The following is a 24,696-nucleotide window of genomic DNA, read 5'->3' on the forward strand; positions in this document are numbered from 1 at the left end:
TGTTCAGAAACACGTTTTGAAGTACAGTTAAGCTGTAAAACGAGAAGGTTCGTAATCCGGCCGTAATCTTAATGTAATAAAAGAAACGAGACACAAAAGCAGCGTCATTTCCGGTGGAATATTCTAGCGGATTTATCTCTGGTCTTTAAAAGGACTCGCGGAAAAACCCGACAGCGAAGTTACAAGGTAAACGGCCTGTGTTGTGCAGCTGTAGTACGAGTAGCACCTCAAAATACCAGAAGTCAGTGAAGAGACACAGAAATCAACAGAGAAAAAGGAAAGACAATAAGCTCGTGCGCGTTTAACGTCTTCGTCATTGGATTTAGCTAGACTTTGTAAGCTTTGGAGGACCTTTCAGGTAAGATGAGACAAAACGCATGTGTATTTGGTACCTATATGTCCATCAATAAGAGTAAATATAGATATTTGTCGAACAAAATATAGGCCAGCACCGCATAAGTGGACCGTTTGATTGTGACGCAGTTGCTTTGTCCAGCCTTTTCATACCGGGAGGTTTGGCGTCTCTAAATATCTTCACCAGCAATTATTGTTGAGGTAAAATTGACTGAAATCACATCAATACGCGCTGGAAGGATATACAATATGAAGCAATAATATAACGTAGACATGTTTCAATGAAAACAATAAAAAAAAAAATAACATGTCTGCAAATTAACCAAAGCAGGACCGTCATAAAATCCAGCAAACAATTGAAATAATCTAACGCACCTGTCTGATTATTTTGTGATTTGGTGCTAGCAAAATAAGCTCAGTATTGGTGAGAGAGGTTTCAAGAGGGGGAAAAGAGGGTGTGTGACACATGGGATTTTAGTTGTACAGGAGAAGTGTGATATTCACCTGTTATTTTACATCATGTGACTTGTATGTTGGTGACGTCTTTGTGCGTCACACGAGGACCAGTGCTGAGTAAAGTCTTTCAGAAGCAAAAGTCACATTTTGGAAGCTGAGAGAGCATTCATTGGGTCCATTATTCTGGCATCCAGCCAATTATTTATTTGAGATTTAAATATTACCACTGAGCAGTTGTTCTGTAAATGCAAAACATTTAACCTTTAAGTCATGGGATGCAATTGAGAAAATAATACAGTTTTCAACTGGTAACAGCTTAGCTCATTGCTATAAGCGTTGATAACCTAAAATCTTATGATGTTCTTATTGTGATATGAGTGTGTACCTTGTTTATGTTCACATGGCGTACATGTATCTTATGCTCAAACAATGTATGGTGTAATGGCATAATGCTAATATAAAAATGCACCTTTCATTTTCTTTATGTTGCAGCTGTGAGCCAGAGACAATCATGATCCTGCTGTCTCCCCCCTCTGGTAGGTACTTCTTTCTAAATTTCACCTCATTAGTTGGATTATTATTTTCAGGGGTGTCAGAGGTAAAGTCTACATGCAGGTCTGCTCGGATCGAATTAGGCAGGAAAACAACCACAAATGTGCCGAAAGAATTTTAAAGATGCCTGAACTGAATAACATTTTTGTAAAAAAAGAAAAAAAACACCAATCCATATAGCATGAAGTAGTTTTGGTAAGCAATTATTATAAATGATGTATAGACATCAACAGTTCAAATCATTACAGCACACATGCACTAATGTACACGGTACATAATCCACACAGATTGAGTATAGTTTATTATGATAGAATGTTTTATTTAAGTATATACTGTGATATCATATTACAGGAATAATATGTACAGGAATGCATGTTGAATTACTGGTTTAAAGTGTTTAAAATTAATTGCACTTGTATTGCCTTTTTGTCTTTGACTCTATGTCATCACCACAACACACAGTTAACTCTGTGAACATGTAAATGTTCTATATTGTTCAGCTAGCTCAAGCCAGATTATCCAGATTCTGAATTGTTTTCCTTGTTTTCATTTAGTCTTTGAAGTTGTTACAAGTTACTGTAACATAGCAGAGAATTACACAACAAGGGCCTTCCCATCATGCTTTGCAGTCAGTATAGGCAGCGATCCAGAATCAGAGACCTGCTTGAAATTGACCCTCTCAGCCTTTATCTCCTTTTTTTAATTTGCATCTTAAACGGTCAGAGCAAAACTTGGCAGTGAGATCTGCAACCTCCCTCACTGCACATGTGTTGCCTCCCAAATTGTGTTTACCGTGACTAAAGCTAATAAACCTGACTATTCCATGAGCAAACTTCATAACCTGAAGTGTTTGTCTACCCATGAACAGTTTTCAGATAACAATCCAAATGCCAGGTTGTAAATTGTTTTAAAAAAAATCCCAAATGAGAAGTAGAAAGCATGCTGTCAAGTAAAAGTGTAAGTTGCTGTTGGCTGTTGTTGTGTCTCATACGCTGTTTTCTTTCAGATGAAGAGTGTCTTGAACTCGCCTGGCTTTGGAATCACAGGAAGTTCAGGGTGAAAAACACTTGGAAGGGGTTGCTACTGCAACATTTAAAAACAAATCTGAAAATTTGATCTGTGCATTCTGTCTCAGACAGCACTACTACGACTAGAGAGAAAGCAATAAGCTCACAAGAGAGGAGGCAGACAGGAAACACAGGTTTCTTTGTTGCACTTCATTGAAAAAAACATCACAGCTTTATGGGGGAGGGAGGGGCAGATGCTTTTGGCATGGGGGGCTCGCCAGTGTCCACAGACAATCATCTACTTACTGCACTTTAAACACACTTCATTTAAACAGTTCAAACTGGCTTCATACCCCTATGCAGTTTGATATTTTATGTGTTATTACAAATACGACAGTCCCCATTAAAAGTGGTATTAATAGATTTGAATACTGAGCTTTAAGGGCTGCTGCCGAGTCCTTGTCTCAGGTCACGACCACTCGTGATCATGCCAGTAGATCTCACGTGTGGTACGTGTCTATGGAGTAGGTTCAAGTCAATCTCACTCCAACTCAATCTCCCTCTCGTGCTGTATGTGCTCTCCTAAATGTTCACAACGTGTTTCCCTACACCAGTATTTGTATGTATTTGACCCCTTAATATGATCACTATTGAGCGCTATCACTCCACACGCATCCTGTTCAGACATGTATCCTTTTTGATGTTCGTCCTTTGCAAATATTATCCATTGATATGAAGTTTATTGCATGCTGCTTTTAGTTTCAAATGTTATATTTCGTAGTTTACTCCATTAGACATAACTGATAATGTAATGAGTAGATGATGAGACACTGTGATGTTGCATGCTACAGGCTGCAAATGAATGAATGTACAGTAACAAATGCATTTTAGTGATCTGAAAGTGGATGAATGTATCGTAAGGTCGGTCTTCATCCAATAAACATACGTCTTGGTAAGTGATGCTTCTTTTACATTAGACAAAGGAATCACTTTTGAAGTAATACTTTGTTTTAAAAACCTTTGAAAAAACACACATATGCTACAATATCTTGCCATATGTATTCCCACTAGATAGTGTACAAAATACTGTATACATTAATAAATAATATATAAATTCATCATTCTTATACAATTGGTAAAGCATTGACACATTTGTCCTTTCACTTCACTGACTCAAACTGGGATATAATTATTAATTCATCCTGAATTTAGACACCTTCATCAAAAGCTCAGCTGGTATACGGTCACCTGTTGATAGCAGAGAGTTAGCGTTTAGCTTTAGCAGGGCAGGGGTTGTCGACATAACACAGACAACTCCTAACTGCTGCTGTTGTGTGGTCTAAGGTCTCTTCCAGTGTACCAACAAGTTCTCTCTCAGCGACGACACCACGGGACTCCAGATCAAGGAGTTTGCACGTAAAAATGCAGCCAATGCTCTGTCCATCGCTAACATGGTCATGGGCATGGCCTCCATCCTCAGCAGCCTGAACGGGTGAGTTTACATTGTTGGATTGTATTATTTATACACATTTTTACTTATTGTGCAGTACTTTTAAGAGATAAAATAAGATCGTCCTTTATTAGTCCCTTGATGGGGAAATTACAGGATTTCAGTCGCACTGCATAAAAGAAACAAGTAATGTAAATAAACAATAGAACCGTAATAAATATTTAAGAAGAAAAAATACATTTGCAGTAAAAAAAGAATATTAAATTTACAGATGGAATAAATATACAGATGAATCAAACATATAAAAATATACAAATGGAATAAAAAAATGTATTTACAGATACAGATTTAGTAAGTGTTTTTATACACACTTATTTTATATACACACTTACTTATTTGATGTTTTAATTTATTTTATGTTTTATTTCATCTGTATATTTAATATTCTTCTTTCTGTTTATTTTTTAAAATGTTGTTTTATTACTGTTTATTTATAGTACTTGATCTTTATTTACTGTGAGCAGTGCTGCTGCAATCCTGTCATTTCCCCACTGAGGGACTAATAAAGGATTATCTTATTTTATATTATCTTATTATCTGAAACAGGCTCAATCGCAGTATGACTAAACTGTCTAAACTCTAAAATAGACAAAACTAAAATGAAAAATCCTTCATCTGCATTAAAAGTAAGTTTTTCTGCAGGCACCATCACGCTGCGTGTTGGCTGGTTCTGATTGGCTACCTTCTGGATTTGGCGGATGGAGCGGTTGCCAGGCGACTCGGCGCCTGCTCCGCGCTGGGTAAGTGGCGTGTCGCTGTTGTCAGGCGCCGTTACCGAAGACAAACCTTGACTCAGGTGTTGGCGGCGCTCGCCGCACAGTCCTTTTGTCTGGACTTTGCAATCCGGCCGCTCAAAGTCGTGAACAACGAGAACCAACAGAAGAAAAGACTGAAAACTCTGGATAGTCTTACAAAGCATCCAATAGAAGAGTCATACATCTTTAATCACATGACATTTGAGCTTAGTCAAACCGCATCTTTTAAACTTTTCCCATATTTCTAAGGACTCCACAAATTATACAATTTTCAAGTTTTTTTTAATATACATTTAGCTAGTTTCTGAAAGATCTCAGCAATGTAAGAAGGCCAAAATTAGCCCAAAGAGCTGTTTTTAAAAGCTTCTCGTGTCGGGGTGTCAAACTCATTTTAGTAAAAGGGGCCACATGCTGCCCATTGTGATCTCAAGTGGGCCGGACCAGTAAAATCACAGCATAATGACGCATAAATAACTCCAATATGTCTCTATGTTTAAATCAATGGTGAAGGTTTTTGGATGATAAACTCTATTTTAAGGTCTTTCAACAATTTACTAGAAACATAAAGACCGAAAATTCAGACATGAGGGCCTTGTGACGCGTTTGTGACGCCACTTTCGTGATGTGATTCATTTTTAATGACTTCCAACACACTAATATCAGCAGTCACATCAATTGCGACTGGATCAATGGTTTGCATGTCCGTCCTACAAGCAGAGGATCAGAGGTTCAAATCCCACATCTGGTAATTTTGATCTAAAAAATGTTTTTTGTCTTCTTCTGTTGGACTGGACCCCCTGGTGGGCCGGATCCGGCCCGCGAGCCGTATGTTTGACACCCCTGTTCTCGTGGATAAGGTCACATTTTCTCCGACGCAAAAAAAACCAAACAGATGCCAGGTGCATCACAATCCATCGTCGGCTGCACATTTCAGGGGGCTTTGTGTCCCGACACGGTGTTTCTGCATGACTTTGCAGGTGGATGTTGTTGTCTCCCCCTCACGTATTTTTGTCAAACGAACAATCGCTTTCTGATTAAGCAGCCAAATTCCAGAGGATCACGCTCCAATTGTCTATTTTATCCCGTTGCTTTGGCTTCTCTGCATATCTGAAATTGCTAAAATTGTTGACCTCTGGGCGGTGGAATTCCACCTCTGTCATTTTGAGCCGGAGCCTGAATCACCTCATCCTCATCTGCTGAAAAACATGCTCTGTGCTGCTGAAGGGATAAAGAGATGAGGCAGTGGAGAATGTTGTTGACAGAATGGATGCCCTTTGGGCAGACTCGGATATTTCCACTTGGGTATTTTTCGCTCATCCGCGACCCCTCTGTCGGTAGTGGCAAAACCGGCGAGATGATAATACATCAACACTTTGACAGAATGTAAACTCGTGACTAAATTACTGTCGGCTTTGAAGAAATGTAATAATAGAACAGTTGGCGCTCACCAGTAGCTCTTCTCAAAGTCAACTATTCAGGATACAATTCAGTCCGACACACTTCAAATCTCCCCGTGAAGTTCACAGAGCCGCCGTCTCATTCTCATTTTTTTCTGTTTCAGGTGCGAAGCTCGACGATTTCGCTGACTTCACCACCTTCGGGATTGCCACGTCTTTACTCCTGAGGACATCTGACCTGCTGGACAACATCCTATGCGTGTGTTACGTCCTGTCTGTGTTTGTCCGCCTGTGTTTCTTCACGAGCGGTAAGCTCCAAAATGTATAGTTACTAGGAGTGGGGGGGGGAATCGATACGGCAGAGTATCGCGATATTTTGCCTGTCGATATTGTATCGATGCACGGAAGTCAAGTTTCGATCTTTTATTTAATCCATTCTAAACTTTTTTGGTCCTAGAATAGTAAAACCAATTTATTTTTAGTTGAAAAACTTTCCTTTGGGGACAATTTGCAGTTGAAAAAAAAGCTAATATATCGCAATACTCAATATATCGCGATATCGTGATTTTATCGTATTGGGACTTAAGTATCGTGACGATATTGTATCGTGGGACCTCTGGTGTTTCCCACCCCTAGTATTTACTGTTTGCTGTTTTATTATTTTAAGGACCTACTGAACTTGTGTGTTCTTGTTTGGACCCCTTTAGGGATCCCCTTCATGTATCGCGGCCTGCCCTGCATCTACTCCTCGGCCATCCTGGCCAGCGCCTCTCTGCTGTCGGGGGGAAACCTGGCCATGCTGCGTATCATTGCAGTGGCCATGATCCTCTTTATGATCAGCCAGAGCTTCTACCCCCATGACAGAGTACTGGAGTCCCAAGCCTGGAAGAAAGCAGTCTACGCTGGAGGTAAAGCCAATAAACATCTATCTTGAACAAGAGCTAATTGTAATGATTGCGTGTGCTGCATCAAAATTTAGATATCAGGTAGCAACATGGCTAGATGCCGCTGCCACATGCTGCTGTTGAGTTTGTCAGTGTTTTTACTCTTTAACATCTCACTCCACTTCTATTTTTTGTGTGTTATTTTCCAGGAGTTGTCATGGTGTTCTGCTCATCCTTCCCCCCTGCATGTGTGTACTATCTGCTGTGGTCGGTCTCCTACATTTTGTTCCCAACGTCCCTTTGGAGCAGCAAAGTGTAAAATGGGGTGCTGGCTTTGTCCAAAACCTCCCATGTAGGTGAGCGTCTATGGCCCATGTGGGTGAACGGAGGCGTTCCAGACTGCTGCTGCTCGCTACCGCCACGGAGGATCCAAGCTGAAACACGCTCATGCTCCACAGGCCAACACTCGCTCTATTCGACCTTTTTATTTTTGATGCAACACCTGTAAAACAGAGCAAAGACAAGAGAGTGAGGGATGAGAAGTGCATTTTTAATGTTACTAAAGTATGGATGAGCCTTCACGCCGTCGTTTGTCTGTGCTGCGTTTGCAGATGTCTGATGGCTTGTTCCAAAAAGATTCCACAAAGTTGATCTCTCTGTGTAATCTCTCACTTCAAAATGAATCCAGTGTTTCATCAATGTTGTGAACAGCAGCAGCAGTGCACATCATGTTCTCACAGGGTGATATCCAAAGTCAAACTAAATAATTACACATGTTTAAATAGATTGTCGCTTCTAATTTGGTTCTTAAAATATTGAATCGTCTAATCCCACACGATCATAACTCTTATTATGATGTGTCTTGAGCGTAGCTAAAAGCATTTAATCGATCATATACAAGACTTCTCCGCAGCAAGTCCATGTCCTTTCTTAATCACACAGTAACGGATGTTAATACGGCACTTTTGTGTTAACTGTTCATGTTTGTATCAGGTTTGATGTCACATCACTTTCACAGTATTCAGGTCAGGGTGTGGGTTGCCTCGTAATCCACCTTTTTCCATTTCATAGGCGTCTAAAATCCAGTGACTTATAGTAAGAAACGTGCAGTCATACCTAATATTCGATTTGCTGTCTGAATGTTTTTTTTCAAAAAATGCTTCTATTTTTCTTCTGTGTCCTTTTTATTTGGTCATCGTATGAGCTCGCCTCTGTTTTAAGAGGCATTGCAGTTTGAATAGCAAAATCCACACTGGACCACGTCTGTTGGTAGCCGTTAAGTTGAGATGTGGAAACACAAACAGCAGTTTTCTGCCTCGTGAGTCCACGTGAATTGACCCTCACAGGCTACTGTCGCTGCAAGTTCTGCCTCCACCTTAAAGGTGTCGTGACATTGCACTACATGACCACTTCTACTGGTGGAGCGGCGTTAAAACACGTAAAAACCCCACCAGGATGTTTCACAATGTGTAATTATGCCACGTGTGACAAATGCTGAAATTATACATTTTAACCATATTTAATTTTGATCAACTTTTAACTCGTAATCTGAAACGTCAACTTTAGTTCAGTGATTTTAATGACAGCTTTAATGATTTTAACCCTCTTTATGAACAATATCAACCCGGAAGACATGAACTTTTGTATTTATTGTTTTTAATATTTTATTCTACGAGGGAAACTCATAGGATGCTAAACGCTATAAGTTATCTAGATGAGTTTCCCTCATAGTTTTCTGGGAAAAAATGAAACAAAAAGCTGTGTTTTCTGGTTCTGATATTGATATAAACACAATGTGGTTCTTGACCTCGTCACAATAACCAATATTGTGAGAAAAAAAAGTGTAAAGTGCATCGTAGGGCTGGTATAGCTGAAGTTTTCTATTCCAATAAATGTCATTTGATATCCCTATTTCTTCCTGGTAATTAAAACAATAGTCTATATGCAATAACCACATGGTATTGCCTACTTTTGTTAACTCCTGTGTCAAATGAAATACTTGACAAAGAGTATTTTCCCGTTTAATTCAGAACTTAAGTGCAAAATCTTCTGAGAAATTGAAGTTGCAATGTGCTTGTTATTATGGATTTATCCTGATATCTCAACATCTGTTTTAATGATGATTTGATTGCATTGAAAGACAATGGACTATCTCATTGAATTATTTCCCCTATTATTCAGACTGAACACGGTTCATTCTGCTTTCCCGTGTGAGTGTTTTGCTTTTTAAACTGTAAAGCTACAGTGATGTACGCATGCCAAGAGCATCACAAATACAAACATTGTACTCTGCCCAATGATTAAAAGAAGATCTTAATGAATGTGTGCTTTTGCTTTTATTGTCCATAGATGCCTGTATGCATGCTGCTAATATTTTGAGCCTCTTTCTTTTAAAAGCATATTCATTATTTTAAACTCAGCATAAATAATCAACATGAACACATGAATATAACACATTTACAGGACTTTTACTACACTTTTGGGATTTTTTTTTCACAGACTTTTCCAGGCCTGGAAATATTCCCTGTATATTACTTGATTAAGTTATTAAGTGGGTCTATTTCTTACTAATTCACTTCCTCCATAAGTCTCTTCATTCGATAAAAGGTCCTTAAAAATTTCAGACAAAGATGGGAAGTTATACTTCAACATGTAGTACAATTTTGTATTTTATTTCCATTAAAGCATGTAAACATGAACTGGTAGAAACCCACAAGTATGAACCTGAAATTGAGCACAAATTCCCTTTAAATACAGATAACAGAGCATGCAGCTTTACTTATATGGTAATCAGTTCATACAGTAAGATTCCAAAGAGTGGATGTGAAATGTTTTGGCTCGTATTGATTGTGACTGTAGCGGTTTGTGTGTGTTTTGTTTTCTCAGCTGTATCTCTGCCCTTACACGTCGCTCCGGTCGATACTGAGCTGCATCACGATTCTCTCTGGACCCTGCCATTTGAGAGGCGCCTCCGCTGCCCTCTGCCTAATTGGCGGATCAATTTTTGGGGTCCTCTAAATGCCACGCCCAGTCCTGACACCCGTCCTGAGATGCCTTGCTCAATTAAAATGTCCCTGTCAGCAACACCGCCAGGTGGAGGAGCCAATTACAGCCAAACAACATCAATCTTTGGTTGAAATATTCAGTCAAAATTCGAGAGGAACGTCGGGGTCAAGCTGCTGCAGTACATCGTGACATCATCAGCAAAGCAAGGCATCTAAAGGGAGCTCATTTTAGTTTGTTGGGAATAATCAGTCAACAAAAAGGGACTCACCAGGCCGCCTGCGACCTCAAAGAAGTTCCTCAGAGAAGGAAAGAGAAACATTTCACCATGGCGCTCAATTCAGGAATTGGAGCTGTTCAGGTTTCAGGTTCTCATGCTTTCACACTGTAGCGTGGAAGAGGATCCACTCTGCAAACTCCTAATTAACCCGTTGAAAACTGTGGAACCACTTTTGTCTCCAGAGCTCCTTTTCCTCTGTTTGAGTCGTCGTAAGAACGCCAAATTGATTCCAATACTTGTGTTTATTGTATGTATTTGCTCAGCAAAGTCTTGGGAAAAAAATGTAAATCTGTAAAAGGAAATTACTTTTAAAAGATATTTTGATAATAACTATAAACATCCAGCATGATATGAGCCAGAATCCCTAAAAATCCCTCTTGGAGCAGTCAATAAGACACCTTTTTGGAAAGATTAGGACCTAAAGAATCAGAATCTGCAACAAAAATCACAATAAAACAAAACCTTGGCCTGTTAGAAAAGGGCCCAGCTTCGTCCGTCGGCCTGTGAGGGCGTTGACCGAGGAGGTGAGCCTAAAGGTTTATTAAATGTTAATCATTAACAAATCCTAAAAAATGATATATTAACTTGTTATTGGCTGCCTTAACAGCTAAATTATTAAACTATATTGTGCGAGCAATAGAGATGTATTCACTTTGTTGTTGGCTGCATGTCGAAAAGTAGGAACAGAAAATATAAAACAATCTCTTAGAGGTACAAAACCTCCTCGGTCACTTTAATCACTTCAACTGGGGCAATATAAATGCATTATTTTTTATTCCTTCTGTATTTTGTATTTATATATTGCTATATTGATAAAACATTTCTGATTCTTTACTGTTTTACTTTTTATTTATATTACTTTTTAATTTGTATATTTACTATTTGTCTCTCTGTATTTGCACTTTACTTGTCTGTTGCTGCAATCCTGCAATTTCCCCACCGCAGGACCAATAAAGCAATATCTTATCTTATCTAAATGACACACAATGAAAACATATAGAAGCAATGGAAACAAGGAAACAACGTGTGTGTGTGTGAAAGTTCATATGCTGGTTATTAATGTTCTGGTATCCCATATTAAAAAAAAGGCACAACGTGTGTTTATTGTATTATAGTACTAGTATAGTACAGTAGCAGCAGTGATGTTCTGGGTGTTTTGGGATGAAATTCAACCACAAGGGGGCAGACTTGCTCAAGAAATTACCCCCAACCAGCAGCCGAGTCCTCAGTTCTGAGAGCAGGAAAAGGTTGAATTATTCAATAATAATTACGCCAAATAATCCCACATCGTAGTCCACAGAATAAACACATTGGGGGAAAGAGCTTAGAAACTGTAGGTGAATTATCCCCAATTTGCAATCAGCATTTTCTTCCCACGTGAAAAGATGTGTCCCGGGGCGGGTGCTTCTCCATCACAGAAGCCCCGCCTCTCTCCATTCATCATTGGTCCCTTGGAGATACTTTACAAACGCCCCCTTCAGCCTCTGATTGGACAGAAGCTCCTGCATTCGGGAAAGCGACACGGAAAAAGATCTCAAAAGTTCTGGAGTGAAGCCTAACCGGATCACGTCTGCTGCACGGCTGCGTAGTTTTTTGATTTTTATGAGTGTTAGCGGAACACTGTGGACGAGCACCGCGTGCGTAACAGAGGACGAGGAGCGGGGCTCCCGTTTGCCACGGATCGGTTTACTTGATCTGAACCGAGTGCCAGGTATGTTTTCCCGTTTCCAAGGACTGCCTCTGCTGATGTCACCGCGGAGGGGGGCCGGGGAGGAGGAGGAGGAGGAAGAGGAGGACAGGTGCGCAGAGTAAAGTTGACTCGGATGAAGAGCTGCCGCTGGACCGAGGGAGCAGCTCTCTGGGAAGTATTTTCTTTTTTAAAGTAGTTTTTCTGGCTACTCCGGTTGTCTTTTTGTGTGAGTGTTGAACTCGTGGGTTTTCTCCCGGTGCGCACAAACGGCGGCGCTCTCCGGTTCCGTCCTGCTCTGCAAGGTCGGGCTAGTAACGGGGTGTGAAGGAAGGTAGGGAGGAAGGAAGGAAGGAAGGAAGGAAAGAAGGAAGAAGCTGTTGTTTCGGAAGCGCAAGTCGCTGTGAACTGTCGGCGTGTGGGGACCGAGTCGCTCCAGCACCAGAACCAGCACTTTCCGCTTCAATGCGACACTGACGCAGCTCATCTCGCATCCCAGTCGCAGACAGGTGATGCTCGAGTAATTCAAATGGAAGGATCGATCATCAACAACAGAGGGAGTGCGATCTGAGGGAGAAGAAAAAGAAAACAGGAGAGATTTGTTTCCCCGGGAATGGAATACACGAGCAATCCGGCTCAACTTCTCTCCAATCTGCGATGATTTTCCCATGCGTCATTGCGTCCTAGGTTCACAAGCGGTTCTTGCGTTGAAGGACACTCATTCTTGGACTTCCTTCCAGGTTTACACGCGCCACCGACAATGTCCAAAACACTGAAGAAGAAGAAGCACTGGTCCACCAAAGTGCAGGAGTGCACCCTGTCGTGGGGGGGTTCCGGAGAGTTGGTCGCGGTGCTGGAGGTGCTCGGCGGCGCCGAGCTGGGAGAGTTCCCCCACCACGGACACGTATTCTCGGAGGCGATGGTGTGTCACGTCGGGAGGTTTCCCTGCAGCGGGGACGTGCTGCTGGAGGTGAACGGCACTCCGGTGAGCGGACTCACCAACCGAGACACGCTGGCCGTCATCCGACACTTTCGGGAGCCCATCCGCCTGAAGACTGTGAAACCAGGTGTGTATTTGAACCACAAAGACCCCCATACATGCACGCCCCCCACCCCCCCAAGCACACACACACGCACACTCAACCAAACCTGCTGCGTAAAGTGCTGCACAATGGTGACGTCACTGTAACTTGAAGATTAATAAGAAGCTTGGGACAGACAGGTGGGACTATGAAGAAATATGAGGCGGACTCGCAGCTGAGCCCCTGTTTGCCTGCAGGGCTTTGTGGTGATGGATGTGTGTGCAGTCTTGGGAGTAGTTGGATGCTATTCTGCAGGTCAGGTGTGTGTTTTCAGCTGGCTCAATTGTCTATCTGCGCGCACGCGTCCCATCCATTCATTGGATGCGTGCATGTTATTCACAGATTTACGAGCAATTTGCACTTAATGACTCACAGACCTGCCTTCTGAGTATGTGACGTGTGCCAAACACACTGACAGTCAAACTGTATTAGTCATGTGATATATATAGATATATATATAAATGTGTGTGTGTGTGTGTATGGATTTAATAGAGGCACTGCTGAGAGTGGTACTTTGCAGACACTTAGCTCAGCTTTGTTAATGGCTGCTTCGCCAGCTTGGAACCGTGTCGGCCTGCACTCATTAAGGTGAGTCCAAGTCTAATTTAATCAATCGGGCCCTTATCCTAAATTCCCCTGGATACTGCCTTTTTATAGGTGTGGGAATCACCAGTGGTCCCATAATACGATATTATCACGATACTGCGATACATTGAGTATTGTGATATATTGCGATTTATTACTTCTTTTTTAATCCGCAAATTGTCCTCAAAAGAAAACTTTGTCAACAAAAAATAAATAGATTTTTATTATTCTAGGACCAAAAAGTTTTTTAAATTGATGAAATGAAAGATGGATACTTGGCTTCCGTGTATCGATACAATATCGCCACACAAAATATCGCGATACTATGCTGTATCGATTTTTTCCCCCACCTTTACAGTCTTAGCCCGGCGACTCAGTTTGACACCAAGACTGTCAGTTTCTGTGTTTTTTTCTGTGAAGCGGATTGGTCCTTGCGTCAGTCCTTGCTCTCTACGTAATCAATAAATTACCTGTTGATCATAGCCAATGGACGTGGTTGCCATCAGCATTATCATAATCCCTTTAATGCATCACAGGAGACCGAACTTGCCACTAATTGTGGCGCTTCAAACACACATTGGGGGTGGTTTGAATTGAACCACGTTGTATTGTTGGGATGTTTAATCAAGTTTGGCAAAAGTGCATTTTCTCACTTCCCCAACATATGTCCTCGGGTACAATTTGTTCTGCATTATGTAATGTTGTATTCTGATGCCCAAGCCACACTTTGACATGTGCCAGCTGCTTACCATATAGGCTCCCCTCCTGGTCCCCTTGTGGCCCTCCCTGTGTGTTTATATCTCTGTCCTCTTCTTCATGATTAATTCAAGCGTCATCCATCATTGATGGCCCGCTCCGTGCCAAGATGAGGTGGCGGATGGGCGGCTCGCATGTTGGCCCGACGGGGTGTGCTTGTATACTTGTGAGATCGGAAAGCCGCGAGCGAGGATAAAGACTACGGCAGAGTGTTCACGGTTCGAGGTAATGGTGGGTGAAATTTGTGCGTCTATTTCCAAAGAAACGGCACAGTTTTGCATGTGCGCCGAAAACAAGTTGGATCAGGCTGAAAGTATAGAATATTTACATTATTTCAGTGTGCCCTCTGTTGGATTCCCCCTCTCTCTCTTTACTTTATCTTTTCCCCTCAGCCGATTATGCCTTATCATCACAGTTGGCCATTTCCCCTCTCCCCTGGTATTTTCTTTCCTTTGCTATATAATCATATAGTGCACTTTTCCTCAGTACCCTTTCTTCCCGTCCTATTCCACCCCCAGTGTTATTTATTTTCACTGTAGCCACTTTATCCTTCAAGTTAATCCAACGTTTGAAAGTGTTGCACCACCTTCACCGCAGAATCTAGCTCTCTTTTAGTTATTCCCACTAAAAGGAGAGGTTTTCACTCGCCGTCCGTGACGATTACACCTGCAGCCTTTCAAATCAAACGCACGTTTGCGCCTTCGCTGTAGCTGAGACGGCTCGACGCTTCCGCTGCGCGGTCGGGATAGAAAACAGAAGTTTGCCTGGAGTGGTCCTCTGGCTCCAGACCAGCTGATGCACTCAGTATGCAGCTCTCATCCAGAGAGAGGAGCAAGGCAACAGGCAGTAACCTTGAGGGGGCAATTGAGCGTACAGAGGCCGATACAGATACCTATTGCGGCTTTGAGACTTGTGAGTGGGCAGCTCATTGATTAATGCTGTAAACAGACTTAGAGCTGCTTGTTTTTGCCTCGTGGAGCTTTAATGGATGGACCATTTAGCCCTCGGTTCCCGACGCAATCTTGATTCACAAATCAGGTCTAAAATGGAAACTGGGAAATGGGTTTTGAAAACCTTCTGCCTTTGCTTAGAAAGTCTGACAGGTATCTAAATAACGCTTGTGATGTACCGAGATGACGATAGTTCCCATTTTACAGCGCTACTCCAGTGACTATATCTGAGCACAGGATATGAATACATTTTGAAAAGGCAAGGTACAGATCGTTGAGCATTTTGCGTGCAGGTCGTATCCTGAATAATGAGAAATCAAAAATAGAACAGATTTTATTAGAAAACCTGAACAGCATGTGGTGATTTGCTCCTCTACCTCCCAGATTACCCAATCTCGGTGTCTTTTTTTTCTATTTGTGTCGCTGGTGTTGTCATATTGAAGTTAATACTTCATAGGTTTGCCATCAGCAGAGCAGGGGAGCACACAGTCGGTGTTAATGTGGTTTCCCCCCCACGGTGCAATGCCTCCATGACTAAGCTGCTGTAAACTAGCTGAGGGGAGCTGTTAGCATCTCTCAGGTTTTGGGGCTCCTTCTCTCCACGATAAATGTGACTTCTGTTCCAGTCACTGGCTGCTTGGAGTAGGGGGGGAAATCAATACGGCACAGTATCGCAATATTTTGCCTGGCGATATTGTATCGATACACAGAAGTCAAGTTTTGATCTTTTATTTAATCAATTCTAAACTTTTTTTGGTCCTATAATAATAAAATCAATTTATTTTTTGTTGACAAACCTTTCCTTTGGGGACAATTGGCGGTTGAAAAAAAAAAGCTAATATATCGCTATACTCAATATATCGCGATATCATGATAATATTGTATCGGGACTTAAGTATCGTGACGATATTGTATCGTGGGACCTTTGGTTCCCACCCCTATACTTGCTGCTTTTGTCATATCTGAGACCAAGAGTCTAGTCCAGCTTTGCAATATCTATGAATGATACTTTTGAACCTTTTTTTTGTAAGTACAGCTTTGTCACTGTAAATGCTCCTTTTGGTTTTCAAAAATAATGTTGAATCCAGTTCCCCGTCTCAGCTCACGCTCTTCCTGCAGCTCCAAACATGGAAGTCATTCAGATTCCCAGCGCAAAGGGAGCTTTCTCTGTGCTCTCTCTGCTGCATCCTATTTTCTCAGTGTGTGTGCGCTTGTGTGTGTATGTGTTTTAAGTGTATGCGTATCGCAGCTGTACACCTGATGTGACATCCACCCATCATCCCCTCCCAGTGGCTGCTCTCCCGGCTCATTCCCCAAACCTGTCACACTTCTCCGCCCATCCGCTCCGCCAGCCTGTCAGTGGCGATTGACGGTCGGTGCGAGCGGATGGGCGCACTCGAAGCCCACCCCCCCATACGGCGGAGGCTGCTGTGAATACCAAAAAGCACGCCTCTGAAACTCTTTTCCATGCCTCCATTCTCCTCTGAGGAGCAGATTCTCTCCTCCTGCTACTCTCATAGCTCCGCACCGCCTCACCATCTCCTTGTCCACTCCCACCTGTTTAACAGGGGTTTAACACCTCTGCCTCCTCCTATCTCGCTATTCTTTCCTCCCTCCCCTTGCGGCGCATGACAAACACAGTCAGTCCAGTGATGTGGAAGGGAATGAATGATGGAGGAAGAAGGCGGATGAAGGGGTTGCTGCAATGTGATTGCTGCAGAATTCTTGAAACATCAGGGAGAGCTCTCTAAATTGGTCCCAGACGTTTAGCGGCACGGGCCGTCCTTCTTCATTCTACCTGGGCTGACACTGTCCGTGGAGCTGCATTGCGGTAACGAACAGGCCAGGGACCAAACATAGCATTTTTTTCTCTCTCTCTCGAATGAGCCATGCCTCTCACTGGCAGGCAGGCAAGCACCATGACTTGGCAGGCATGTGTAAAGGCAGTGGAGATGAGTGCGCGCCGATGATTCAACCCAGACCGCCTCTTTCTCCTCGCTGTGCTGGTCGTGCTGCAATGTCAGCAGCAGTCTGCAGGTGCAAATGGTCAGTGGAGTTTAGAGATGTGTGTACACACACACACACACATGCACTGACTCCTTCTCTCCTTCCCTCAGCTTGACTCCTAATTGGTCTCCTCTCTAACAGTGATTCGTCCCTACAGCTGTTCATCCTTTACGAGACAAGGTCATCATCCAAACGGTGCACATACATAACGGAGACCAGAGCTCGGCAGCTTCCTACATCATGAGGAACGATCGCCTCCTCTTGCTGCGTCGCACTAACACTGCTCATCCTTCTCTGTTTGTCACTATTTATTTGAGTGAAAAGCTGCCCATTGTTGAAGCTTGTTTAAAGTTGTGCTTTGTCTCCGTGACCTTCTTGTAAAAGAACACTGATCGCTGCAGTTGGATGTAAACAAGGTATTTTTTCGGGACATTGCTTTCACGGCGGTTTCGATAACAAGACCAGTTTTAGAAATGCTTCAGTTGCAGTTTATGATGGTGGATCGGGTGGCAGCAAGTACGGCAGTTTTGTTTACGAGACACAGGAACAACAACAACAACACATGTCACTCACAACCTCATCTGTGTGAGTGTGTGCGTGTGTGTGTGTGTGTGTGTGTGTGTTGACATACTTTGTATGCTCTGGTAGTTGCATATCACCCATTGTTCACTATAGTATGACAGACAAAGTGCCTCAATGACTGGCGCAGCGGCGGTGATGCAGTTGTTTTGGTAATTGTCGGGATTTTTCCTGGACTTGTTGTCCATTAACATCGTCATTGCGTCACTTTGAGCAATTTCCCCCGACTTCCTCGTCTCGCAGAGCCAGATCCATCTCCAGAGTGCCGCCGCGTCAGCGCTAAAGAACGGTTTGGCTCCACACGTTATCATTATGGTACGAGGGGAGGGGAGAATAATGCTCTGGCTCGTTTTGTATTGCTTTAAACCCAAGCCGTCTCTGCACAGGATGCAGCAAATGCCCGAACCGCAGCTTCATACCCACAGTCTACATCTTTTGAGTTGGGACATTGACTTTTATAAATGGCAGAACATTGGAAGAAAATGGTCCAACTTGTTGAGAATCCTCCATCCGTGCTTTTTTAATGACTAGATTAAAGAAAATGTAAATCCCTTTCAAGTAAACCAGATTGCTGCATCTGACCAGAACTAATAACATGTGCAATCACTTTGTTAAAACAATGCAACTAAAGTTATATATGTGCAAAAAATAACTCATATTTGGCACAAAAGATGACTAAGGAAGCCGGTTGGATCCCTGTTTTCTCCCCATAGTTTCATGTTGAAGTGTCCTTGAGCAAGGCACTGAAGTCCCAGAGCTTCACAGCAGCACAAAGCTCCTTCATTACTAAGGATGATGACATGCAGAGAACAATTCCCCCACTGTGGGATTAATAAAGGATTTTTTTTAAGAATCTGCATCTCCTCCCGCGCCCCACCTGTAATACCTCCGCGCCCCACTAGAGGGCCGCGCCCCACAGTTTGAGAACCACTGGATGAAACAAATAAATTGTCCCTTTTTTATGTGGCTGCGAGCGCCTGGTTCAAGAAATGAAACCGAGACGGCGTCACGGAAATGAACGGTTAGGAAATCAAAACGCAGGTGCAGATGTGGAGAGAGAGCGAGGGAGAGGGAGAGAGGGATCCAGACGATCTGATTGTTATCCAGTTGTTGATTGAACTGAGTTTCACACTCGCTGCCCTCTGTGGAGAGCCTATTTGGGGACTTTGTTCCTTGGCTGGCTCTGTATGAAACGTCCCTGTGATGTTGCGACAGAGGCAATAACGGGGCGACCGAGGAGAGGGAGGCAGCTGGCACGTCGCCGCATTGGTAATTTCCTTGAGAAGGATTTTCTTTTGAAGGTGGCATTGGCTTTACACGATGAGGATGAGCAAAAAAGAAGAAAAAAAACGCCGACACACGGGTTCAGAGAAAAGAAAATGGGGGTCAAAGAGGGAGCAGGACAGGAAGGAGGAAAAGAGTGAAGTGAGGAGGCGCAAGAACAGCAGGAGAGGAAACAAGGGATCGGAGAGGAAGGAACCGAACGAAAGGAGACGAGAGAGAGAGCGATCATAATCTCAGGGGCTGAAAATGATTACGTTCCCATTAATCACCAATAGGAGTATTGATTCTCTGTCGTGACTGTCTGAAATGATTCGCCTCACTGTTCATCAAGCCAACGTTTAATGTTTCAGACGTGTCGCGCCGTGGTATTTCCAATCACTCCTGCAAGAAACCTGTGTGTGTGTGTGTGTGTGTGCAAGCATGCATGCTAATGACAAATTAAGGCACATCTGAAATGTTTTTTTCACTTCTAGTTGCCTTTTTTTGAAGGCCAAACACAATCATGGAGAAGGACAGAACGCCTCCTTCACCAGGCGTTTGAGGGCTTTAATGTTGTCTATATTTCTTGCAATATCTCACTTCTGTTTTGGACTTTCTCTGAGAATTCGGCCTTAGATCTCCGGAGTTTATTTTATGATAAGACGGATTGGATCGCCTCCTCCTTGGTACCGTGGACGTGCGCATCTCTCCTCCGTTTCTCCGCCGGCATCGCAATCTTTCTCTCTCCGCTCGGGGTAATAAATCAGCTGAGAAGACTCAATCCCAGAGTTCAATCTCCTGGTTTGGCTGCGGTACTTAAAAAAAAAAAAAAGAAAAAGAAAAGTTGGCCGTGTGCCCTCAGTCCGTATAGCCTGCTCAGCCGTTTTTTGTGCCGAGAGGCTCCGCCTCCAAATAATCGATTTCAGCCCATGACCACATCTGATATCGGACCCCACACACACACAAACACACACTCACCTTCCCAGTAAGCGGCTCATGTCCGTCCACGGAAGGATTCCTCGTTCCTTTGTGGTCCGCGCCAGCGACATTTTGTTTTTGGGGTCCGTATTTACTCGCGTTGTGGCGAGTAAATACACTCGGGAGTAAATGTCAAACGTGTCTTGAGGGTGAGGGTGAACCGATTTTTAGAAATTTGGCGGCTCAAAGGTCACCGTGAACTCACGGAGCGCATTTTTGTTTGTCCGTAACGCAGGAATTCAGATGCCAATCGTGACAATTTCACGCAAATGTCCGATGGGTTCAAAGTGGACAGACACAGACGTGAGCTGGTTTGGTTTGATTCTAGTTTGACGTCTTCCTTTTTGGTCCTTTCTGTAGAATAAAATGAGAATTCAGCTCGGCATGTGTTTTGATGGATGATCCGGTTATGTCCGAGACGTTATCTAAGCAGGCGAGACGTTCAAAGACCGCAACTGATACAGAACGCTGCTGCTGCTGCCGGGCTTTCAACACGTTTATATAAATGACCACATCAATCCTGGCTGCCTTTTCACTGGTTACCTGTGAGTTGCAGAATGGATTTTCTGATTTTACTGCTAGTTTTTCTTAAAGCTTTTAACGACCTGCCTCCTTCCTTTTGCATTTTGCTGACTCGCTGTGAGCTCGAGATCCAAAACCAGGACTGCTCACTGAAAGGTTACCGGGCTTTTGTTGTCAGGGCCTCTAAGCCGCTGAACTCTTTCTCTGGACATCTAATACGGGCCACATCAGGATGCATCCTCTTTTAAAATCTCTTCTGAAGAGTCACTTTTTAGCATTTGGCTTATTTTTAGCTGCACATTTGCACATCTCGTCTTCCCTCTTTTATTCTGGATCTTGTCTGCTTTAATGTTTTTTTTATTATTATAAAGCATTTTGTAAATTTGCTTTAAAATGTGCATTATAAATTATTATTAAATGAATTGGAGGCTGTTTGATGCTGCAAAGACAATCGGATGAAGACAAACGGCTGCAAGGTTTGACACAAAGTCGGATCCATTTTTCCTGATGTGGACATGCGAGGCGGCCATTTTCTCACTGTTATTAATGCATCGTCTGCACCCCCTCCCCCTACAGTAATATGTCATGCTCTCTAGAGATGAGGTTCCCTAAGTGTCTCATTAGAATTCATGGGTGTCTGTTAGCTTCTCTAACAGGTTATTGATCAGGTCCAATCTCGTCCCCCGTTACGGCAAACCGGCTCATCCGGAGCGGCATCGCGTGCCGTCCGGTCTGATCTTCATGAAAAAGTCGAGGACGGCGACATCTTGCTTCCAGTGCATTTGACTCGCGGCTCTTATTCATGCGTGTTCTGCTTTCGCGGCCGGTGCCAGTGAGCTCACAGTAACCGGTGATTTTATCTTTTTTGACGGCCGTTTTTTTTTCTTATTTTCTGCTAATAAGCCAATCTCAAACTGTAAATTTGCAGAATGTTTCTGAAATGAGACGAGGTGTAGCGTGTGTGTGTGTGTGTGTGTGTGTGTGTGTGCTTGGTTGTCAGCTGTTGGAGTTGTTGTTTTTACGGCCAAAACACACACACACACACACGCGGTGACAAATTTGCCTCGAGGCTTTGGCAGCAGCCAATCGGTCGCCGGCTCTCTGAGGTCTTTGGGCAAACTCAGGAGATCACATGCACATTACTCACTGTTTGAAGTAAGCAGACGGACGTGTCTCGCTGCAATCCGGAGGTTGTTGTGACGCAACCGTCGGAGTATCCAACAGTCGTCCAATCTCGACACACTGCGGCGAGGCAGATTATCCAAACAGCTTTCAGATACGATTCGTGGCCACAAATACATTCTGCCCTTGAAGAGAGTCTGTGAAAGAAAAAAAAATCATCTGTTTTGTCTCCTGTTGAGTTTTCTATCAGTTCTTGTTTGTGGAGTCGAGTATCTTCACTTCCCCCGAGCGTCATAAGAATTCGTCGTTGCGCAGACGTTGAACATTTTCGTTAAGCCCAGAGAGTCCATTTTATTCATTGTTTTGGTTGTGTGTGGTTCATCTATTTAGGATATTTAATATTTATTTCAATTTACAATTATACTGTAAATACAACTCATTCCTTTCTGTACGGGTCTAAGCAGTATTTTCCTATTTTATTATAATTTTATCATTTAGTCTGAAAAATAACAATATATCACGATAAATATATATTATTGCAACTATTTCTGGGCAAGATGGTATTTTTTATTGTCTTTTTTTCCTTTATTTTTTTTCCATTTTCCTCTCTTTTTCTTTTTCTTTTGTATATATCTGTCATCCCTGTTCTTATATTTTATTTTATGTGTTTAGTTTATTTAGTTTATTCCATTTGGTGTCTGTAAAGTGTTGGGTGCTACTCGGATTAATAAACTATCTACCTACATACCTACATACCTAAAGTAGTTATAATGACAAGCCTACTTTAGGAGAACATTGCATATTTCCCGTCACCTTTTTGATCCAATGTCCCTCGGGGTGGACGAGTAAGCTCTTCAGTCCTCTGAGAATAGAGTTATATTCCCTCTCCCCGTGGTGACCTTCAGCCGGGTGCTGTTGCAACACTGTTTTCTGATGTTTGCTTTAAAAAAAAAAAAAAAAAAGTCATTGGTTTCGGCAGCGTCGGCTTTTCCACGCTTCATTCCAACAACACTTTCAGTCAGACAAAATTAGTTCAGACACACCTCAGATAACTGGAAAACATGCGTCTCCAGCAGCACATGTCTTCTTAAGTGTCAGTATGGATGATGTGTCATTGTAGTGATATCGCATAATTAGTTGAAGCCGGTAGTACTGAAATGTAATACCATTCCTTGACGTATCTGCTGTAGTGCTTTGACAAATGACTTGTCGTGTTGTCGGCTTCTGGGATCGGTGCTCATGTGTGGAATGCAGTTATTTTGGTTTTGTTGCGCACAGCGAGCGCTGCTGAGAAGCTCTTCCAGTGTATTGTTACCAACAGGTGCTTGTTCTGGCACACACTTTCCTTTTGTTTGCATGTCACCTCTCCTGCCAGAAGATCCCGGTGAAAACGTTTGCGATTTGTGTTTTTTTTTAAATGTTAGACTTTCACTTTAAACTAGCTTAAATTCCCAAAATACACACATTTGAGCAATTATAACGGTGCAGAGGAGAATCAAAGACAGAAGTGTGAAAACAAAAACATTTCTAGTCCTTAGAAGCTAGCTTTTAAGTAAAGTAGTCACTATTTTGTTATGCTTTTTGTCAGTTGTTTGAAATTGTCCTGGTGTGTGCTTGCTTACCTCTCCTGCTGACATTGGTTGTGGCTATTTAGACCGTGTACCATGTATATACTACTCATTATATAAATAGTTTCTGTCACATTCATGTAATGTGCTGTAACTGTTGTGTTGCTCATCCTGCTCACATGACATCTATTCTTTCTGTCCATCCGGGGAGAGAGATCCTCTATAAAGGTTTCTTCCTTTTTGCCCCCTTTGAAAGGGTTTTTATTATCTTTATTGAGGGAGTCATATGTACAGATTGTAAAGCCCTTCGGGGCAAATCTTGCATTTGGGATTTTTGGGCTATACAAAACACACTGAATTGAATTGAATCATTTGTGTGCCAGTCGTTTATTAAATCTCGTGCATGTCCTGTGACTAAAAAGTGGTTTCAAGGTGGCGTAGTCTGAAAGTCTGCTAACTTATTCTGGTTTCAGTGCATCGGTTTCACTGAAACATCTCTCCAAGAATGTCACTTTCAAGTGGTTGTACTCGTAGGATGCGCCGACGTTGGCTGGAGGGAGGATTCACTCACTGACGAGGAATGCAGTCCATCTGGTGCGACTGTGATGTTGTGTAACCTGTTTTCTCTTTCTCGTGTGTAAAAAAAAAAAAAGAAGAAATGTTGAGACATCGTAAGCTGTCCTGAGTGACCTGATGTCAACAGGTCTTTTGGCTCCAATCCTAAGTGTTACACACTGATTGATGAATCAGTCTCTTGGAGAGTGGCTAACTGAGCAAAGCGCCTTTTGGCTGAGGAGCAAACTTGAGCAAAGGAACTGGCTCAAACCTTTTGACTTGAAAGGACTAAAAAAATTGGCTTTGGGAAAAGGAGTTGCCTTGATGTAGTCCGAGAAGGCCGAATGGCCGGACTCGCCCTGCCTGGCTGCTCAACACATGCACATGCAAACACACCCAAGCACAAATGATGGATAAAGTTCAGATGCTTCTTGACAGCCACCCCCCTTCCTCCACCCGCTCGTTGACCTGCTTGACCCCTTCACAGCGTTTCTTTTTGCACGAGGCGGCTCCAGACTGGACATACGGGAGTTAGAAGAAATAGATCCCCTTGTCATGAAACATGCAGACTGTTATTGTTTTTCAGCGCCGTGTGTGTTATGCTAATGTTAAGAGCTCTGTTTTCCCTCTCCAAATAGTGTTGTGACATAAAGGTGTTGCCTCTCGAGGATTCAAATTTGGCAAAAACAATAGAAACTGTATGGTTTGAAGTAGCGAAACAAAAACAAGTTGGAAAGATCTGCTCTGTTTTGCTTCTATCAAGGGGCAAAACAGAATCACCGAACGCTATCCAAGGCATCTTTTAAACATTGGATTAAAACCGGTAACGGCATCTGGTTGTTGC

General features: G+C 42.7%; 2 protein-coding genes across 8 annotated transcripts in view; both read left to right on the forward strand.

Moving 5' to 3' along the window:
- Nucleotides 1-90: 90 nt before the first annotated feature.
- On the forward strand, nucleotides 91-9,236 carry LOC137800227 (transmembrane protein 269-like). 2 transcript variants are annotated; one of them, XM_068597317.1, is made up of 7 exons: nucleotides 91-186; nucleotides 1,303-1,346; nucleotides 2,369-3,861; nucleotides 4,522-4,619; nucleotides 6,196-6,339; nucleotides 6,739-6,939; nucleotides 7,125-9,236. In XM_068597317.1, the coding sequence occupies exons 3-7, from the start codon at nucleotides 3,821-3,823 to the stop codon at nucleotides 7,232-7,234; spliced, it is 594 nt and encodes a 197-aa protein (XP_068453418.1). In that variant the 5' UTR covers nucleotides 91-186; nucleotides 1,303-1,346; nucleotides 2,369-3,820; the 3' UTR covers nucleotides 7,235-9,236. The 2 variants fall into 2 exon arrangements, with proteins under 2 accessions (XP_068453418.1, XP_068453417.1); XM_068597316.1 differs by having other exon boundaries at nucleotides 94-358.
- A 2,484-nt stretch (nucleotides 9,237-11,720) lies between these two features.
- magi3a (membrane associated guanylate kinase, WW and PDZ domain containing 3a) overlaps nucleotides 11,721-24,696 on the forward strand; it is a 112,535-nt gene continuing 99,559 nt past the window's right edge. For all 6 annotated transcript variants that reach the window (XM_068598590.1, XM_068598591.1, XM_068598592.1 and 3 more), the window contains exon 1: nucleotides 11,721-12,952. In XM_068598590.1, the coding sequence (XP_068454691.1) occupies nucleotides 12,646-12,952 (307 nt within the window). In that variant the 5' untranslated portion in view covers nucleotides 11,721-12,645. The remainder of the gene's footprint in view (nucleotides 12,953-24,696) is intronic.

Source organism: Clinocottus analis, unplaced genomic scaffold, assembly GCF_023055335.1.
Source record: "Clinocottus analis isolate CAN_PGR_092001 unplaced genomic scaffold, fCliAna1.0.p SCAF_4, whole genome shotgun sequence".
NCBI lineage: Eukaryota > Metazoa > Chordata > Actinopteri > Perciformes > Cottidae > Clinocottus > Clinocottus analis.